Below are 20,219 nucleotides of genomic sequence, written 5' to 3'. Positions count from 1 at the left end.
GAGATAAGCCCGCGAATTGCGACGATACACATTTCATAAGTGTCGACAAGTTTTAAATATTTAAAGAACTTTTTATTTTCTTATTTTTTTATTCTTTTTTTTTTTTTTTTTTTTATTACTTGATACCATTTATTTTACGTGAATAGCATTCATGAATCCCGTGAATCTTGCAGGAACTCTGTCATTACCAAGGTAGCGTTCGAGATGTTCCTGACTCGTGGGTGGCGTTATCCACTTGCAAAGGATTGCGCGGTGTCATCTTCGATGGTGAGAATCTTCATCACATCCATCCGGAAGATGAGAGCTTGGATTCCGCGCATTACTTTTACAAGCACAGCGATCTTATTGCCAATAATACTTGTGGTAAGTATCTCCCAATTAAACCATCTCCCGTTACTGTCGTATCTACTTTTTTATATTTATTAATTAATTTTTTATTTTATTTTATTTTATTTTTTTATTTATTTGGTTTTTTTTAAATATTTTTTTTGGTAAAAATTATATTACATTTTATTATAAGAACGGGTATAAAACAGCAGAAGAGAAGACGCATATATTTGCATATTTTTCAAACAATTGTCCACGGGTCCTTTCAAAAAGCATTCACAAGATATTGGCTCTCAGAAATGCGATCTTTAACACCTTTAGAAGAGTCTCCGTGGCGAGTACGAGCCTTCTATCCTTCTCGGTGGCAATGCCCCACGCAGGCTCAAAGACTCGCCTCGAGAAGACTGGTCTCTCCTTAACGGTCTTAACGAATGTGAGAGCAAGGCCCCGACCACGAAGACTCTTTGTCCTCTCCTCGGTTCTACCGAGAATCTTGCCGCCGACGCTCACATCCCTGTTTGACGTTTTTCCTCGGTTACAGGTTACGAAGGCACGTCGCCGCACGACGTTCTCCCTCGTGATCATCACGAGATTAAAAAGTTCTCTAGGGTATGTATAGAACAACAGCGGAGTAGCAAAAGGAAAAGAAAAAGGGGAAAAAGAAGTTCGCGCAAACTGCTTCCTCGCGAAATTATACGACTTCAAAGAACGCGGGGGTCTCGGTACCCTGGGTGTCTCGCGTGTGCACCCTTTTCCGTGTTCTCGCTTCTTGTTGGGAAAAACGTGAATAGTTTGTAGCTTGGGAATCTCGCGTTTAACGAAAATATCATCAAGTATTTAAAAAAAATTTTTTTTTTTAACAGTTAAGATTCAACATTGAAAGTCGTCTGGAAGTTGAAATTCTAAAGAGACAATTAACAATTATTTTACACGTAGAATTGACAATCTATCGTTATTATTATACTATAAATCGTTTTATCACGTAATATTTTTTAATAAATTAATTTAAGTCAAAAGTTCGCTGTCAGCATCACGTCATTGCTTTATTTTTTTTTATTGCAGCATAAAAGAGCGGCCGAAATTATTCGTGGGCCATACAACGCGAACAGACAGTCGCGTTATGTGGAATTAGTACTTGTGATCGACAAGAAGGAATACACTGCGCTCGGGGAGAACCTGGACAAAGTGCATCAGCACTGTAAAGACATTGCCAACATTATCAACGCTGTAAGTAACGTCGCCGGTGTAATTTAATTGGACGTATAATTCCTTTCGACCTCAAGTCGAATGAGAGCAATGTGCGCGCAGCGCTAATTTAACAACTCTATTATCGAATTAGTCGTTTTGAACATTACAATTTCCTTTTCCTAAAACGTGTATCTTTGGAACATATCTCTATCTGTCAGCTTCAGAAATTCTACGAGCTTCACTTTATCCAGCCGTTACATTCATAATTATACTCACGTAGATGTGCAAACACTTTTAATTTTTAATTAAAAAAAAATAAAAAAATAAAATACAGAAACTGCTCCACGTTATAATTCTTCTACGTAAAATTTTTTTTAAGAAATAAAATGTAAGCTCATAAATTCGTTTAATAATTATATATAAATGATAAATGTGGAGTACTTGTGACTAGTTTTCTCTAAGCTTTCTCAAAGAGGTGTCCGTCTTTAGTTTTCATTTATCAGCGGCAACAACGGCCGATCTCATTTTCGGTCCTTTAATGTCTCCGCAAACGAGATAACGCGGACGTCGTTCTGTATATTCTGCGTTCCCTCTGACACAGAGAAACTGAGAGAGATTAATTAACGCTGACTCGACCTTACCAAGTATCACAGTACCAGGAAATCTCTATGTAAAATACGAGACAGTACATTCTAGCGTGTTTGCAGCTGTATATGCCGTTGAACATATTTATCGCCTTGGTCGGCGTGCAAGTGTGGTCCGAGTCTGATGAAATACCACTTTCGCCGAACGGCGACACCACACTGTCAAATTTCCTGCGCTACCGCCGAGAGAAGCTGGTTCAAGATATTCCCAATGATAATGCCCAGCTGCTGACGTGAGTGATAACAGATATGTATTTCATCTAATCGTACTTGACAGCGAATAATATATTTTTTTTTTTCCTTTTTTCCTCGATAAAAGGCGAATTACTTTTGACGGCGGTGTAGTTGGCAAGGCTCTCAAAGGACCAATATGCACTTACGAATTCTCCGGTGGTGTTTCCATGGATCACTCGAACGTCGTTGGTTTGGTCGCGGCCACCGTTGCCCACGAGATGGGCCATAATTTTGGCATGGAACACGACGGACCAGACTGCGGCTGTCCTGAAGAAAAGTACGTCGTACAGTTTGCGTCTCGATATTTTAAACGTTGTCAGTGCATTAATAAAGTTTATTTTGCGATGTAAAAAAATTTAAATTTCACAAATTTATGCGCTGCTTGTATAATATATTATTTAATTTAATCTAACTTTATTATATTACTAATATATCTCTCTTGTAGATGTATAATGGCATCGTCCAGTGGCTCGTCCGGACCAACCCACTGGTCTACGTGTTCATTAGAACACCTTGCGCTAGCCTTTGAGCATGGAATGGATTACTGCTTGAGAAACAAACCACAAAAGCTTTTTGATAGCCCCATATGCGGTAATGGGTTTGTCGAGCCGGGCGAGCAATGCGACTGTGGCCTAAAGGAAAATTGCGACAATCCTTGTTGCAACGTGACCACCTGTATGCTTCACAGCAACGCGAGCTGTGCAACCGGCGAATGTTGTGATTTGAAAACGTGCAGGCCCAAGACCGCAGGCACGGAGTGCCGAAGTGCCGAGCACGAGTGTGATCTACCAGAATTCTGTACTGGCCAGAGCGAATATTGCCCGTCGGATGTGTTTAAAATGGACGGTGAGACCTGCAGTGTAGGTAAAGCCTTCTGTTATCAGGGCTCGTGTAGAACTCACGACGATCAGTGCAAGCTATTATGGGGTCCCACTGGTTGGTCCTCCGATACACAATGTTACGAAATGAACAACAGAGGCACTAAGAATGGTAACTGCGGCTACAATCGCATTGAGTCGAGTTTCATTAAATGTAACGATGAGTAAGTAGACTATATTATTATATATTGTATATGATAGGAATACCGTGTTAGATTTTATTGTAAATATGTGGTGGGTGTGTTGTAGAAATCTCCTCTGCGGTATGCTACACTGCAAACATTTGAACGAACGACTGGAATTTGGTATGGAATCGGTCGCGACTTTAAGTCATTCGTTTATTAATAACGGCGGAAAAATAATCCCATGTCGTTCGGCCATAGTCGATCTTGGATTGAACCAAGTCGATCCTGGTCTCGCACCGGATGGTGCGAAGTGTGCACCCGGAAAGGTAAAATATTACTTATAATGTAGTTTTCTGAATTTGCAAAAAAAAAAAATGCCGAGTGATTGCCACAAGTTGAGACCAATACAGATAAAATTAATTAATCTTCTAACTAATCTTTGTGATTATAATTAAATGACGATAAAACTATGTAACAATTTCAGATTTTAAATTAATTTTAAAATTGCATTACAAAATTTGCATGTATAAAACGATTTTCTCATATGTAATCTGACCTAATTTTCAAACAGTTTAAATAATTTTAGATAATTATAGTTTATTTCTATTATTTAGATGTGTGTAAATCAGAAGTGTATGTCAGTGGCGGATTTAAGAGCGTCTGTGTCTACTGGTAAGGCTTGCCCGAATAATTGCAACGGTAACGGAGTGTGTAATAGTCTTGGTCATTGTCATTGTAATCGTGGATTTCGACCACCCGACTGCCTTCAACCTGGAGTTGGCGGCTCTGAAGATAGCGGCCCAGCCGATGATCCCAACGGTAACTGTATTTTCTATTCTAATGAAGATTAAGAAACGAGAATAAATTTTACTAAAAAAAAAAAAACCTATCTAAAAAATAAATTAAAATAATTTAAATTTAAATTTAGGCTACGTTAATTTAAAATATACATTTTATCAGTGTCAATTATACTATATGATGTTTGTATATTTTAAGCGAGAAACGATTTCATAACTGCGCTTTACGTTATCTTCCTGGGAGTGGTGCCCGCCGTTGCTCTGCTCTTATTCGGCGTCTGGTATATGAGGAATTCTGGACAACACTGGAAGAAGGATATGATGTCTACGTACGTATCTAGTCTCGACCGTTTTAAAGAGAAACGCAAACCGCATGCTAAGTCACATCGTGTTCCTACGTCAAATACACATCATTACACTACCGGTAGTAAACTTTTTGGGTTGCGAATAGTTATCTCCGCCTATTTCGCGCCAAAGAAAAAGACAAACTGTAACGCGAATAATAAAATATTCACGGTTAGTGACGATACTGTGCTTAAAGAGCCACTTGAGATAACTAAAGCTAATTTGATATCCACCACCAATCCGGACGCTATTAAATGTAGCAATAATATTGAATATAGAAAGTCATTATTGTTTGGTAATGTAAAGTCGGATAACGTTAGCGTAAAGCCCCAAGTGCATAATAAAATTGCAATACCTATTATTGAAGCTCAGCCGAAAAAAGGCACTGTACTTAGATCGGAATTAGGCTCCAAAATATCGGATCGTATTCAGCAAATTCAGAAAAGATCGTCTAAAAACGATAAAGGACTTACGCTTAACACTGAATTGAAATTTGAGCAATTGAATGAAAGTCCAGCTAGTACGTCTGACATTACGTCGAAAACGCCAGATATATTATTTAATAATTCAAAGGAGCCTACTCCATTTTATAATAAAAAACCGCCACCCCCACCGGCACCTGCTCAAAACTTAAAGCCAAAGATCTAAGCAATTTTTTTATCTCTCTGTATGAATCTCATCATGCATAAATATATTACGTGTTATTAGAAAAATTCGCTATTTTAGTAGTGGACTACAATGTTTAAATTTTATTGTAAATCTATATTTGAAAATCTCGACTAATTGAACTTTAACCTACACACATTTAAAAAGAAATATTTAAATTAAAACATTTTCTAAATTCAAAGTAAAGAAATTTAATTCGGAAATATAATTGTGATTTTTGCTAATTAAAGAAAGTGTCGATTTATATGATGACATATTTAAGAATATTTTTATTTGATATAGTGCGAACATCACAGCACATTTTTTTTTTTACGAGCTATGATTTTCGCATTATAATATGGGAATTTGAAAGGTGGTGGTCTATATTGAAGCAATATTTGGATATTACTGAATGCCAAAGTGCATTAAAGTAATTCCTACTGTGATTGCAACTACTGATAGTCGTAATAATGCTCCATTATATTGTTGTAAAATCATAATATTTTTACACAATTTGAAAGATAAAATTAGAAGCTAAGCATCTAAATGATATTAAATCTATCGTGTTTATACCATTTATCATGTGATCAAATCTGTATTAAACAGATTTTTTTAACGCAATAAGTATTAATGAAATGTAGGATTACATGTGTATTGAAATCTTTGGTGCAATATGAGCTAAGTGATTATAAAATTAGAAAGTCTAAGAAAAAGAAAGTTATTTCGATGAACAGCATTTTGTTCTTATCGACATCGGTGTGCTTGAACACAAACTTACACTATTTAATTTATAGAGCTTTATTTTACTAATTAATATATTAATCGCACAAAAAAAATTAAATAAAACCGTTTATGCACAGCATTCTTCGTCACAATATTGATATATGTATATGCTTATAGTGCAAAATTTTTACATAGTAAAAGATATTTATTAATATATCTACAGCTTCTTTGCTTACGTTAAGTTTATGCAAATTATTAATTTTTCAATATTGCATACGTGATTAATAGTTAAATTATCAGAACAAAGTACTGTTTATATTTTTACACTGAACTTTTTATATAAAAAACTACGAATTTAATATCGACATATTGCACCATTTAATAAGGACGGAGATTATTGGAGAGATTATTTATAACGTATAGAGCATGTGCAGAGACATGTTATGTAAGCATGAGCATGGATAAAGATTCTTTTCTTACTAGCTGTTTGCATTTTACGATAATCGATAATTTAAATTAAACAGACATTCAATTTAATGATCATTTTTTATTACATTAATTCTTAAGAAGTACTTAATTTTAATTATAAAAAAAAAATTAATTCTTTTAATTCTTTACTCATTCCTTGGATATAAAATTCAAATATCCAATAATGTATTATTCATAATTACATCTAAAGGAATAAAAATGTACAATTTTATTATTGAATAAAAATAGTATTGATGTAACGTGTTTTTAGTTTTCCTTTGTAATCAACGATTTCCTTCTTTTCCAATGCTTGCTACTAATATTTTAATCTGTAACTAACATTTCCTTGCAATTTTCTTGCCTGTGCATGTATTTGGACTTGTAATCAACAACATATATTTGAAAAGAATGCTTGTACATGATCATTTTTTGAATGATGTTAAATACGGGCATATGTTGGAGCATACAACTAAACTGTAGTACGTAGTAAAAGATCTAAAACTTAAATTATTTATTATTTAGATTATTTTAATATCTTAATGTCGAGATCTGCACAAAGCTTACATTTTAATTTATAATTAAATAAAAAAAAAAGATCTTTTTTTTTTTTTTTTTTTTTTTTTGCTACGAATTAATGCGTATTCATATATGTATATGTGTTCATTAGTCGTGAATCGTAACGAACTATACGCTTACAAATTCCTCGATCCCTTCGCTTCTAATTCTGCTTCAAATTTCAGGACCGATCGCGGCCACAATGGATTGCTAATCAAAACGATCGACCGGTCCAGCCCCATGTCCCGTAACATCGAAACGATCGATTCTAGTTTGAGTCAGGATCCCGCGTGTGTGAGCTTATTGCCTAAAGCAGAGACCGACGAGCGCTATAACAACAACATGTTCGGTCAATTTAAAGGATTTACGATCACGCCAATCCACTCGAATCAATCTAAATTGACCGAGCCGACGAAGCCGGCTCCGCCTCCACCAGGTTGGATACCTACCGTTGCGATAAAAACAAACGTAGTTAAGCCGAACGTTCAAAAATGCAATGTGCCACAAAGGAATAATTTGTTGAGTTCTAACGATCCAAGCTCGACTGCGCCGACGTTGCCGCCGCTGAATCCCGGTTCTACGGCACGGCCGTTGATTAGTAGTCCCGTATTAGCGGCCACAACCTGCACGTCTGTCGAATTAGTGGCCAAGGTACCCACCAGACCTGCCCCGGATGTGCCTATGCGTCCAGCTCCGCCACCGCCGACCACTTCTGTATCTCCTGCCAAGCCACAAAGACCGAACAGCACGCCCTTGACAAACGTGATTCTACCGGAGCCCGAAAAAAAATCGGAAAAGAATAGCACACTCAATCGTATCGCTTCAATGTTACGCCCTGCCTCCGGTATTATGAGAAGTAATTCCCAGAGCTCACAGAAAGAAGACAAGAACACGAATTCTTTACCGAGAAACCAGCACCACAAGGCTAACAAAGTCATCGACAAGGAGATCCTTAGGAATCTCGAGATTTCCAATCCAATTCCGCAAACGGAAATTGAAATAACGACACCGGTTATTTCGGTGATGCCACCGGTCGAAGTTGAAAAGAGAAACGTGGTTCTGCGTGCTCAGTCGATGAGAGATAGCAAAGTTACGCCGAGACCAGCTGTTCATACGTTTGGATCAATGCGCCAGACAACGCCTGTTAAGAGACCTACTAGTATTCCCGCCAGTACGAGACCTACGTCTCCACCTCCGGGTCCGCCGACGGAAAAAGCTGCCGAAAATGCGATAAAAATTCCAGGACTGCCGGGTTATCAAAATCCATCGGTTAAAACCGTTCAAAAACCATTGGAAAACACTTACGATGACTGCATGAATTTAATTACGGAATCATCTTTAACGAAGATCACGGAAGAATCGCCCACGAACGATAATATATACGCGGTGATAGAAGAACCCGTGCCAGAAAAAAACCGAAAAAACGTGGAAGTGGAGACGCCTGATAACGAGTATAAACTACCGAAGCGTATCGATACAATATCCGGTGGTCCGAACAATCTGGAGTCTATGGGTTTGCTCTCAGAGATCGTATCGGAGATATCGAATCGTAATTTCGACTCTATATATTCCACTTCCACGTTAACTAGGAAAAAAAAGGAGAACGGAGAAGGCATGACTAAAAATTCAGAAAATATGGGCTCTAATAATTCTTTGGGTGGCTACATGAATTCAAGTCACTACAAAGTACCCAGTAGTATTTATTCGAACTCTGCATCTGGTAATAAATTCAATTCTTCGAGCTCCACCACCAGCTCCGGCTACCTTCATCCATCCATGATAAACGTTCCACAAGTAGAGAGAAAAGAGCCGATCAAAAGTATTTCCGATGCGAACGATAATTTGAAGCCGGCTGAGAAAAAAGAACTGAACAATCTTAAGTCTAATAATCCTAATATAAACGATGAACTATCCAAGGAGCTTGGCATGAAGCCGCCTGAGAATCCCATAGAATACAAACCGTTCGCTTCAACGAAGACTCTACCGTCTCATTTGATACATATCAAGAAAGACGACCAAGTTGAGAGCAAGGTTTCGATTAAGCCGCAATTAAATAGAACTAAGACGCCTCCAAGCATCGCGAAAAGCCCGACTTCCAAAGATACGCCCGAGTCGAGCGTAAAACTCGCGAGACAAAGTTCAGATAATACGTTAAAATCCTTGAAATCCTTGAAAGCTTCCGATGCAAATTCGACAATGGCGAAACAGAATTCAAATGTAGGTTCAACCGCGAGACAAATACAATTAAATACAAGCAAATCGAATAGCGACTTAGATAAACAAGAATCACACACAACTGTATCTGTCAAAAATGTGCCTTGTAGTCCTAAGGATAATCCGGGAAAATTTAATAGCCCGGATCTGGTCTCAAGCTGCTCGAATTCAAATCAGGGCGGAACAAAATCGCCGGACGTTGTAGGTAGTAATCCAAAATTTAGTCTCCCGCTGAAGACTGTTCAGAAAACGCCCACGTTACCGAGAAGTGGTCAGAAAACACCGACAACGCCTTTGAAACCGCTCAACATTACATCTAAAGCAGTCAGTCTCTCGGAGAGAAAGAAATCTCCGACTGGCAACGCAAGCGTAGCTAAATCATTATCGCCGTCAGCCAAGGAGGCAAATATCGGCACTAAACCGTTACATTTGACACCGAAAGCGTCGGGTAAAACGGAATTAAAAAGTATCGATGGAAGTGCTGCGACGAGAGCAAATCCGCTACAAAAAGTGGCGAGCGGTAAGTCCAACGTGGCGTCGCTTCAGCAAAAATTTGAGGCCAACAAGAACAATTCTAGTGTCGCGAGAACTATGCCGAGTGTGAATAATAAAAAATTAATGGCACGAACAACGACAGAAGTGGGCGGCAACGGAGTGAGGAAATGAGCAATGCGAAATAGTCTAGCTGTTCAACCTTCTTGATACTTGGACGTGCTTGATGAGATCGGAAAAAAAAACGTTAGAGATATAACCAGAGAAATCTATACTTGTAACATTCTAGTCCATCACATTGAGTCATTCTCGATGGAGAATGCGTGGTATACAAATGGGTATATACCGATATATCTCTATGACTTCTTATTTAAGAGTTCTTAAACGGAAGTTTAAAAAGAAAATAGTACAAGGATCGAGTCTTTTCCTCTAAGATTCATAAAATGCTAATTTTACAATATATTTCTCGTCGGAATATTATATAGATAAGATAGGTCGCGTGCGGCCGCGTAAGAGATGCGATATTGAAAATTGTAAATAATGTCCACACTTAAAAATTCTCATATTTTTTGTAGAGACTATCCATTGCTAACGTTCAGACATACCTACGTAAGCTAATAATTACCATAATATTTAACTTAAATAATTAAGCGTTTTATAAGCGACATTGCGAGGTATTATAAGTGAGTTATTTTCGAAACCATCGCTTTGGAACTGAGAGGAGCGTGTATGGGATTAATTGACCTCTGTGATATATGTATATGTATATTAATTATAATTATATTATTGTCATATAATATAATTATAATTATAATATATTATATTAATTATAAATATTGCACAGAAACACACTAAGACACATTGTTACGGCTAGCAGATTTTAGACGCGACCAAATTATTTTATATCATACTACATAAATCGTACTGATAAAAAATGCGCCATTATGTTTTTTAAAAAAGCCATCGGAAATCACAGTCATATCCGACGTAGCTTCGTTAAAAGGGGGATAAGGAGATATGGGAAGAGCAGCGTCCCATTTTTTTCCAAAGACTAAAATATTTATGAGAGATCAAGATGCGAGATTGTACCTTCGAGATCATGTGGGAATCAAAACGGGAATGCAATTAGTTAAGAGGGCCGAGGTGTTAGCGCACGCCGATAACACGAACATTTCAAATTGATATCCTCTCGAGTAAGGGACTATGTATTATTTCACCTTGGTCGCGCAGCATCACGCAATCTATTAATTTCCTTCACTATCTTTTGCATAATTTAGTAACAGAGGCTTGCTTCGTTTAAGGCTGCTTTAGATGCAAAGACTATAACTATTTATTTGACTGATAATCGTGTAAATATGTTCGTAAGACGTAGGCATATAGGGCTAAAGTAAAGTTTTTGTACGATGTATCCTCGAGAATAAGTTACGTTCGTAAGTTATCCCTGCATTATTATAATATTCGATCGCGAGAGAGCAGCTTTTTAAACGTCGGGTTTATCGTTAAGTGTGAAGTTAAGGAAAGGTTTTATTGAACTAAGTATTATCAGTCGAATTATGTGCATTTACTATCCTCTTATTTTACTCTTTTTTTTTTTTTACGTACAGCGAATTTCCCATAGGAATTCGGCCGACACTTTGATTCATAGTTTTATTCAGTAATGTAATTTGTAATAGTTCCTACATGCAGAGCGTTCAGAAATCGTACCGCCAGACTTTCAATAAAGAAGTTCAATAAAGCTTTTTTAACTATTAACTGTGCATTGCTTTTTTTTTTAGCTTGCTTTTTCTTTTACGAGACGCGTACACGTTGCTACGATAGAAGAATAATATGACATTTATTTTTAGCATACGAAAAGCAGGCTTGCTTCAACAAACTCTACTCGTTATTGATAAATTAACAAATAAGGACTGTTCAAATTTTATAAAAAAAAAAAAAAAAGTAAAGAAAGAAAACAAATGAGAAATAAAAGAAACGTTAAGTATCGTTAAAGTATGATAAAAAAAAGAAAAAAACTACTGAATACCAATCCAACGAGGCTGTACCAAGTCATCGATTCATTATAATTCAAATATTCCATTAATTGGCTCAAGTGCAACGCGCAATCTACGAAAATGATACTTTATTTTGCGCTAATAAACGACAAAAGAAAACGTTGCGACGCAATACTGCACGTTTGGTACCAAAGATAAGTAGCATCCTATTCACACTGCTGAGATAAGAAACTACAATAATTAATTGCCCAGCCATTGGCTTGCGAATAATTATGTACATTAAAATCCATAACGATGTTACAATAAAGTCTTTATTCCGACCTAAAAGCTTACCTGAATTATCCTCCGCAATTTCTGCGCTGTGGCAGAAATCAATTGAATCAGCTGGCACGCCGTGGAAGAAACGTGCGATCGAAATGGCTTTCGCACGCAAGTGCGAAAGAGAAATTAATACGTAATACGCATGTGTTCCAGCGTCTCGGAATCGAAGACCCTCGCAGAATCTGGAAAAAGAGACGATTAAACGAAAGTCAAACTCCGCAAAGCGGAAAGTAGAAAAAGAAAAGAAAGAAAATAATAATAATTGAAGGTGTAAATTAATCGCATGCTCGAGCAAGTGAGGTAATTATAGAATTCATAAAATAGCGAGACGTAAGCGCGGTATATGCTATAGCAGAACCTGATCAGGAAACTTAAGCGAAATATTACGCATTGGTATCAATTACTTTAGACTGCCAGCAGAGCTTGTCTGCACGCGATCGTCAGCAAAAATCGAATAGAATTATTTCGTCAACGAAGCACGCACCGTTTAAAAATACGGTAACGAATATATCACGAGCTTAACACAGTCACAGTATTACGAGTATCAGCCTGCTGCAGCATTTTCCGCGAGCTCGACAAATAAGCCTATACTGCCGATGTTATTAATAAATAAAATTAATTAAATTAATAGTCAATTGTTCTTACAGTTCTGCTTTGATCCTGCTATAAGTTCACGTGAATTCCATTTCGTGTCATCAATTTGAAGCGTCCCTTCTTTTTTTTTTGTCTTCTTTTACGAAACAATTTCAATTTTATTTTATTAAATTCGACGCACGTACGATTAAGAGTCTCGGACTGTTCGAGCTGAAGCGCTCAGCGAAGGAAAACAGATGTAACCAGTGTGACCACCTTGCGATGACGGTGACGTCACCGCGGCGTGGTAGCGCCGGCAAGAACAACAACATAACCCCAGCACCCATCACCAGTGACCATCGTCGAAATACTCGGAGTACGTGGACGACGTTTTTCGATCGTAACCTCTACCGCGAGGATCGCGGGCTCTCGGATGGAGTCGCGCGTCATGTGGGTGCTAATCCTCTGAGGAAGTCGTATCCCGCGCGGGTGTAAAACGCGCGCGCGCACGACTCCGCAAGAAGAAAGAAAAAGACAAAAAAAGAAGGAACAAAAAAGAAGAAAAAAAAAAGATCTGTTTTTTGGGGGGAGAGTAAAGAAAAGGGAAACGGGTATCGTCGATGGCGCGCGGAATCGCCGCTGTAGTGGTGTACGTTTTTTTTTTTACCCGTGTCACGAATCGTAACGCTCCGAGACACTGGTGGACTCCGAATCCTGCATCTCGTAAGTATAATAAACGTCCCTCGGCCTTTGTTAGCACGAAGTCGAACGAGAATGATAACTCCGCGGGCGACAAACTCGCGAGAGTCAATCGAACACGCATCGAGATTAGATTGTCTAAATCAATGCACTAACCTAGAAATTGTATTTCCTGGCCTGCAGATCGAGCCGACTCCGATTTCTCCGCCTCGCGCCTTCTAATCGTCGATCAGACCTGCTGGCAATCATGAGGGCTCGCAGTTCCGATCCAGCCACGGCCGCGTTTTCAGACCGAATCTTTTTGTATTGCAGAAGATTCTACACTGACTACTTATACCTGTTGACATGGTGAAGATGGCATATGCATCACTCTCTCAACTCTCATCCACAGGCACAATGTCCACTACAGGCACATGTCCGAACGACGAGATAAAACCCACCTTATCTGAAGTATGTCGTATGACTGGTTTTTAAAAAAAATTAATAAATTGTATAGTTTTATATGAGATAAGTTATGTATATACAAGTGTACGTGCTTTTATTTATGTATATAATTTTTAATCACAGATATGTTGATTGATAAATTATATGAATTTAATTGTTTTACAGGTATTGCAATCAGACTCGGTAAAACGGCTTTTCAGTCGATCAAATCTTATCATCAAAACAATTGCATTGAAACAATCGACTGAATCTAATAAAGTTACATCTTGGTGTAAAAAAAATGGTGTGAACATAACGCCAAATACGAGACCGTCTGATTTACCGATTGTTTCTACCAAAACAATAGACGAAGAAAAAGAAGAGGCCATTTTTTTGCCTTCAAAAGTAAAACATAAAAAATCAGAAATTGCTCTGATACCGATTGAAAAGAAATCATGTGGTCATTACGAGCAATGTGAAAATATTGTTTGCGATGTAATACTACAGCAGTTTGTAGATGAGGATGGTATATCGCCTATATTATCATCGAATATAGATGAGGATGAAATAAATGCACCGGTTGGAAAACACTGCGAAAACAAGAATTGTGATACACTAAGTATCGACCATGACCGCTGTCGTCGAGGATTAATAAAGTTATACAGGTGTGACAAATCACTCATATGTGATATTTGTGGAATAGCGTTTAAGGAACATATATCTCGGATATATCATAGTAACTGCGAAAGAAAGAATGAGTACATTCACAATAATGTGGATAGAATGCAGTTACAAAAGAAACGAATGCGTATGCGAGAGTTACAAATCTTAGAAATTGCTAAAATGAAGAAACATAATTACTCTGATCCCGCCAAAGCGATAGAAATACTGCGAAAAAACGAAGAGTTAATAATTATTCCACAAACGGTATCTAGTCAACAGCCGATCGTTACCGCGACGTCGGTATCCAGCACTCAACCGACCAACCTTAATCCGATTAATGTTCAAGATATCAAAATTAATTCGCAGATAACTAAAGTTACAAATATCTTTGGAAGCGTGCCCTTCACGGTTTCATCGCAGAGTACTGTGATTTCCACTAACACATGTTCAGAAAGTAAAATAAAATCAGTAAACCAAATAAGATTTTCAAATTTAAATCAAGATTTCCAATTGAAATCAACTTCGATTCCGACTACAGCTCTAGTTCAAGCTCAAACTCAAGTTTCAACGACTTCAACTTCAGTTTCAGCTCCAGTGCCTGTTTTAACTCCAGTTTCATCTTCAGTTCCGACATTAACTCTAGCTTTAGCTCCAGCTCCAACTCCAATTCCAGCGCCAGTTCCAACTTTATCACTGACACTGGCTCCAGCGCCGACTGCAACTTCAGCCTCAACTTCAACCACAATTTCCGTCTCAACTTCAGTTCCGACATTAACTCTAACTCTACCTCCAACTTCGGCTCTAGCTTCAGTCACAACTTCGACTTCAGCTCCTACTTCTGTTACCACTTCTACTCCGACTGTATCATCGCATAAACAATATATTCGCTTAGCAATTGCACCGCAATCTGCTAATGTTCAGTCCATACCTGTAAACAATTGGATAATATCACCGTCGCATATTTTAGCAACATCACTTCAGCCTAAAGGATTTCTCACACCGATACGCGTAATACCTATAACGAACTTGACAAATTCACCACCGATATTACCTCGTACACAGCAGGATATTCCTAAGTTCTGCATTGTTCCAGGAAATTTAATTAAACCGATAATCACTCCAAAACCATCGTCTATTCAGCCTGCTAATCCAGTCGTCGATACTACTTCTGTACAAGTAAATACTTCAAATCTTTGGACGGATAAGCCAATGTTGACGAAACGTAAAACACCAAAAGTAATTAAGACGAAGAAGAATTTTTTCTGCAACTATTGCTCGAAAAATATTACTACTGACTGGTACTTCAAGATGCACATTGCAAAGCACAAAGGCGAGAAACTGTTCTTCTGTACTTTTTGCGATGAATCTTTCAGCAATAATTACGATATGAGAAAACACGTAACTAATCAACATACTGATCAAAAAGAACTTGTATGTGATAAATGCAATTATACTTGTATGTCTCTTACCTCGTTTAAAAATCACGTCCAAACGCATGCGGTATGTGGTCTTAATAAAGCAGACGTCCAATCGAAAAAGCGAAGAAAGCTGGAAGCTTCGGAAGACAAAGTAAACCACAAATTAATTCATAATACATATAAAAGAAAAATTAAAAAAATAAAATGCAAAGATACATCCAACAGTCAGAAGGAACGCGTCGAGAAGCACAACAGCAAAGAATCATTGATGGTTAACATAGGTAAAAATACAAAGAATAAGAAAAAGAAATTTAACAACGTGAAAAAAAGGTTTGTTTCTGTGAAAAAAATTGTTGAGCCTGAAAACTTTAATCAAGATTCTACTATCACATCGAGATAAAGCGTATAATATATTTTAGTTTTGACATATAAAAATACTTTGCCAAATATAATTTATCTAAAAGAGAAATATAAGATGATTATTCAAGCAACTATCTCATTGTGCAACCAAAGGGCATTAAGCATTAAATATTAATATGTGTTTCGTATAACGTATGAGTAAAGCACTTGCTAAATGATTAATACAATTTAATTGAATGTTTATAATGTCAAAATATCAAATGTGCTCTTGAATTTGTTATATGACTTAATTACATTGGAGTGTATGTGAATTTTATCGATGGAAATAGTTCTTGATTTAAATCGTTATACGTTCAGGTATTGTGTAAATAAAAATCGCGCTAGATTTAAATTCATGTTCATATGCGAGTGTAGAATAGTAAAATTGTTCTTTTTTTTACACAATTTTTTTATAAAATGATATATCGATCGTTACCATCAAAACGGATTACATTAACGTTTACGCTTAAACTGATAAAATATTAATTTTTACATTCCTATTAGATACAAAATATTAATTGTAATATACATCTATACATATATATTTCTTTTGATTATTTGATTATTTTATAATATATATATATACAGTTATAAAACCAAATTATTCAGCACAAAAGAAAATAATACGATATATAAAATCAAATTGTAGTAAATGATAAAAACTTCAACAATCTATTTCAAATATTCTAAGTCTTTTTAGGAACTTCTAAATTTTTTTTTAATAATAGTAAACAGTTATTTAAATTTAAAAAAAAGTTTTAAATTATGAAATATTTGAATACGCAGTGAAATAGTTTTATTTGGTAAATTTAATATATATTTTTTGCACTATTCTATATAAAAGTCATCATTTTTTGCAAATTTATAAGACATATTCATTTAATATAACAATTTATTTAATTAATCTTATCCTAGTAAGATTGCATTTAACTGTGATATATGTTTCTTATAAAAAAATTTTCGTTTACATGATTTATGACTATATTTGTTCTATTCTTCTCTGTACTTTTATTTTACATTATTCTGATTGATTAATTAATACACTTTAATTATAACATATTATTGAAGGTTTGATTTGACAATTTGTAGTTTTGCAAATTTCACGGAAAGAGTTTTCTGTACCAATAACAATTAATTACAAGAAAAAATACTGTTATGCCTGCGCTGGATAAATGATATCTATACGAATCATAACTGCTATAATATGACACATATATATTACACGAAATAATTTTTATGCATTTAAAAAATATATTGATCTAACAACAGAATAAAAAGCGGCTTTATTCTGAAATAGCCTTAAATGTCAGATTAAATTTCGCGATTAAAAATAAAGAAAAAAAAAATGTAAGAGATAACATAAGCTACGTATGTATTTGTGATATAGTTTTATGAATAAGATAATATTATTACGTTGTTGTTTTTTCTTTAAAATTTTATAAACGACGTTTATTGAATGTACGATATTCTTTCCGATACGTTATATCCGTAAAATGTTAAAAAAAAAAAAGCAAGGAAATGCCAGCTATTCTTTAAGGCTTATTAATTATATTCTATATGAAATTTGTTTACTTTATGAAAGAATTTGTTATACGAGCAGAATAGTACAAATAATGTAAATTGAAATATTTTTAATAATAAATTTAAGTTTGTACATCGTGAAATATTCACTATTCAATATTTACTGTGCTATCTTGTCACATAAAAAACGATATTATTATCACTATTATCATAAAATATTTTAATACGAGATGTCACTAACGCTTGTTGAGGATAAGTAATGTTCCTGAATGCGAAACAGCAATGAAATATTGAGTGCCTTGTATATCAGACATTTTTTCTAGCATAGTCTAGTATATTTAATTTTTTTTGCAGGATTATACATGACTATACACGCGTACTTGTAGAACTTAAATTTGAGTTATCGTTTCATGTTTCGTTTAAAAGACTTCTTTAGGATCCATTTCTTTAGATACATTTGTGCTATGTATATAAATTTTTTTCTCATGTACACCTTAGCGTCAGTAGTTTCAGTAAACTTGGCATCAGCAATCAGATTATAAATTTGTGTATTTTAATATAAGAGCGCGTGTATTTGTAAGGATTGTGTATCATGATTATGAATGTGTCTTCAGTCTCACAAAATCATAAACTGCAACAGCATTATTTATCTGATAATACATAATTTTTTTTGTGTTACAGTTCTGAAAATAATATCCACCTCATTCTCAAATAGAACATCAAATAAAGTTTAAAATAAGTATAAAAATGTAGCTAAAATAATATAAACCTAGAATGATCTACCATTGATAATAATTACGAAAGAAAAAAAAAATATATCGTACATTGTAAGACAAGAATTAAATTAATTAATTATTTGTGACGATATCTTTAATATATAATTGCACCACGTTCACAATTAAAATGAATTAATTTATTTTATCGATGTGCTGATAAATATGATAATAAAACGCAGTATTACGATTCTTGTATCTTATCTTTTACGTTTGTAATAAAAATTTGTTAATAAACTATTCGTGTTGGTGCATTAAACGTAAATAAATTCTCCTTCAATGCTGGTTTATCTGCAGGTCAAGATTTAATTCAGGCTGTAATATCATTATCAAAATTGCAGAGTGGAAAAAAATTAAGGGAATTAAATTTGATTGTGACTTTGTAAAAGACTCAGACTATAAAGTATCTTGAAAAATAAACGTTTACGATGCAGAAAAATATTCGGATTATTATATAATATTATTTTCAGGGCCTGCTCGAACGAGAGTTTTATAATGGCAACGATTTGGGAATTTATTTGGGAAAAAGACATCTCGGAATTGCGAAAAAAACATGCTAGAGTGTCGAGCACTACGCTTTGTTTTCCTGGAAAAGATTTCTTGAGCCAGCTGAGCGCATAAAAATAAAATAATAGATCAACTCGGCGTCGAGCTCGGTGCGTCGAGAAGTTAGCGCGAGAAGGACAGCGCGCGAGCAATTGACGATCGGACCTATCGACTGTCTCACTCCCTCACACGGTTCTCTCTTTCCTACCAACGTCCAAAATCTCTAACGGTCAGTCTAGTTGCGGAGGCCCGGGCGTGAGGATGTGTCGCTAAATCACTCCGCAACTACGCGTATTTTCGACCGCGGATAGGAAGTCTCGCACGCGAGCAAGCGTCGTCGTCGTCGGCTTGGAAACGGACGATCATTTTTCGTACTCCCGTGTCGGTATACTCGCCGTTTCGTGCTTCGAAAAGGAAAGGTGCCGGCGCGGCGGAAGTAAGGAACGCTACGAGTGTCGAAGGTGTAAACTTGTATGATCGTTCGTCGCGCTTCTAATTTTAATCGCAAAAAATCGCCGCGATAATCCACCGTTGTTCTTTCGGTCGTTCGTTTCTCGAATAATGGTGATTGGGATTATAAAACAGAACAGAGCAGTGGAATATAGTGTAAAGTGATTTCGAGTGTTACAACACGTCAGGATAATCCAGAATACTGCCAAGGAAGAAAGGAAGGATGGAAGGAAGGAAGGAAGGAAGGAAGGACGGACGGATAGACAGACGGACAGAAAATAACCTGCCCCAACCTAACCGATGAAGACACAAAAGTAAGTGAACCGGCAATATGCCATCGGCCTTTGATCACTCAATTGTAATTATCGTTAAAAAATTATTATAATTAACTAATGTCCGGATGTAACACCGCGCGCGAATTGGGATTTCTTGAAAAATAGCTTAATCGTGCATGATTCTAATATCAAAAATAAAATTTAAAAGTACGAAAATAAAATATCGATAACGTTCCGTTCATTAATTCAAAGTAGCCACCGCGAGCAACGATAAATCTAGTACCGAATTAAAATATCTTAAGCACATTAATTATTTAAATAACGTACTTCGTTGCAAAGTTAAATAAAAAAATTATGAGAGCTAGGTGAATTAAAAAATTAAAAAAAAAAAAAAGCAGTTTCCAATAAATTTATTAAGATAAAACTTAAATCTCATCTGCAGCAGATTTCTTAAAATTGCATATATAAGTGCTAGTTATTTCTACGGAAAAAATTATTTTATACACAATAAAGTATTTTACACGTAAATTAT

At 35.9% G+C, this 20,219-nt stretch overlaps 3 protein-coding genes and 1 long non-coding RNA gene across 5 annotated transcripts in view; 3 read left to right on the top strand and 1 right to left on the bottom strand.

Annotated features, from left to right (window-relative positions):
• Meltrin (meltrin) overlaps nt 1-11,954 on the top strand; it is a 63,539-nt gene extending 51,585 nt beyond the window's left edge. Inside the window, exons 4-13 of the mRNA XM_070671529.1 lie at nt 174-363; nt 869-936; nt 1,390-1,554; nt 2,223-2,392; nt 2,479-2,670; nt 2,839-3,435; nt 3,521-3,722; nt 4,011-4,215; nt 4,393-4,522; nt 7,115-11,954. Of these exons, the coding sequence (XP_070527630.1) occupies nt 174-363; nt 869-936; nt 1,390-1,554; nt 2,223-2,392; nt 2,479-2,670; nt 2,839-3,435; nt 3,521-3,722; nt 4,011-4,215; nt 4,393-4,522; nt 7,115-9,809 (4,614 nt within the window). The 3' untranslated portion in view covers nt 9,810-11,954. The remainder of the gene's footprint in view (nt 1-173; nt 364-868; nt 937-1,389; nt 1,555-2,222; nt 2,393-2,478; nt 2,671-2,838; nt 3,436-3,520; nt 3,723-4,010; nt 4,216-4,392; nt 4,523-7,114) is intronic.
• On the bottom strand, nt 11,208-12,963 carry LOC139111443 (uncharacterized). Its single transcript, XR_011547206.1, has 2 exons — nt 12,593-12,963; nt 11,208-12,129 (listed from the first exon to the last, which is right to left on the bottom strand). It is a non-coding gene; the product is annotated as an uncharacterized lncRNA (long non-coding RNA).
• Nucleotides 12,949-18,690, top strand: LOC139111330 (uncharacterized). 2 transcript variants are annotated; one of them, XM_070671567.1, is made up of 3 exons: nt 12,949-13,243; nt 13,532-13,669; nt 13,829-18,690. In XM_070671567.1, exons 2-3 carry the CDS (start codon nt 13,565-13,567, stop codon nt 16,121-16,123), a joined length of 2,400 nt encoding a protein of 799 aa, XP_070527668.1. In that variant the 5' UTR covers nt 12,949-13,243; nt 13,532-13,564; the 3' UTR covers nt 16,124-18,690. The 2 variants fall into 2 exon arrangements, with proteins under 2 accessions (XP_070527668.1, XP_070527660.1); XM_070671559.1 differs by having other exon boundaries at nt 13,403-13,669.
• Nucleotides 18,691-19,217: 527 nt separating this feature from the next.
• The window catches only part of Slow (epidermal growth factor-like protein slowdown), a 29,530-nt gene continuing 28,528 nt past the window's right edge, over nt 19,218-20,219 (top strand). The window contains exon 1 of the mRNA XM_070671643.1: nt 19,218-19,726. The gene's annotated coding sequence lies outside the window, so the exon portion shown is untranslated. The remainder of the gene's footprint in view (nt 19,727-20,219) is intronic.

This window comes from Cardiocondyla obscurior, linkage group LG02 (genome assembly GCF_019399895.1).
Source record: "Cardiocondyla obscurior isolate alpha-2009 linkage group LG02, Cobs3.1, whole genome shotgun sequence".
Classification (NCBI taxonomy): domain Eukaryota; kingdom Metazoa; phylum Arthropoda; class Insecta; order Hymenoptera; family Formicidae; genus Cardiocondyla; species Cardiocondyla obscurior.
This window is presented reverse-complemented; position numbering and strand designations above follow the sequence as displayed.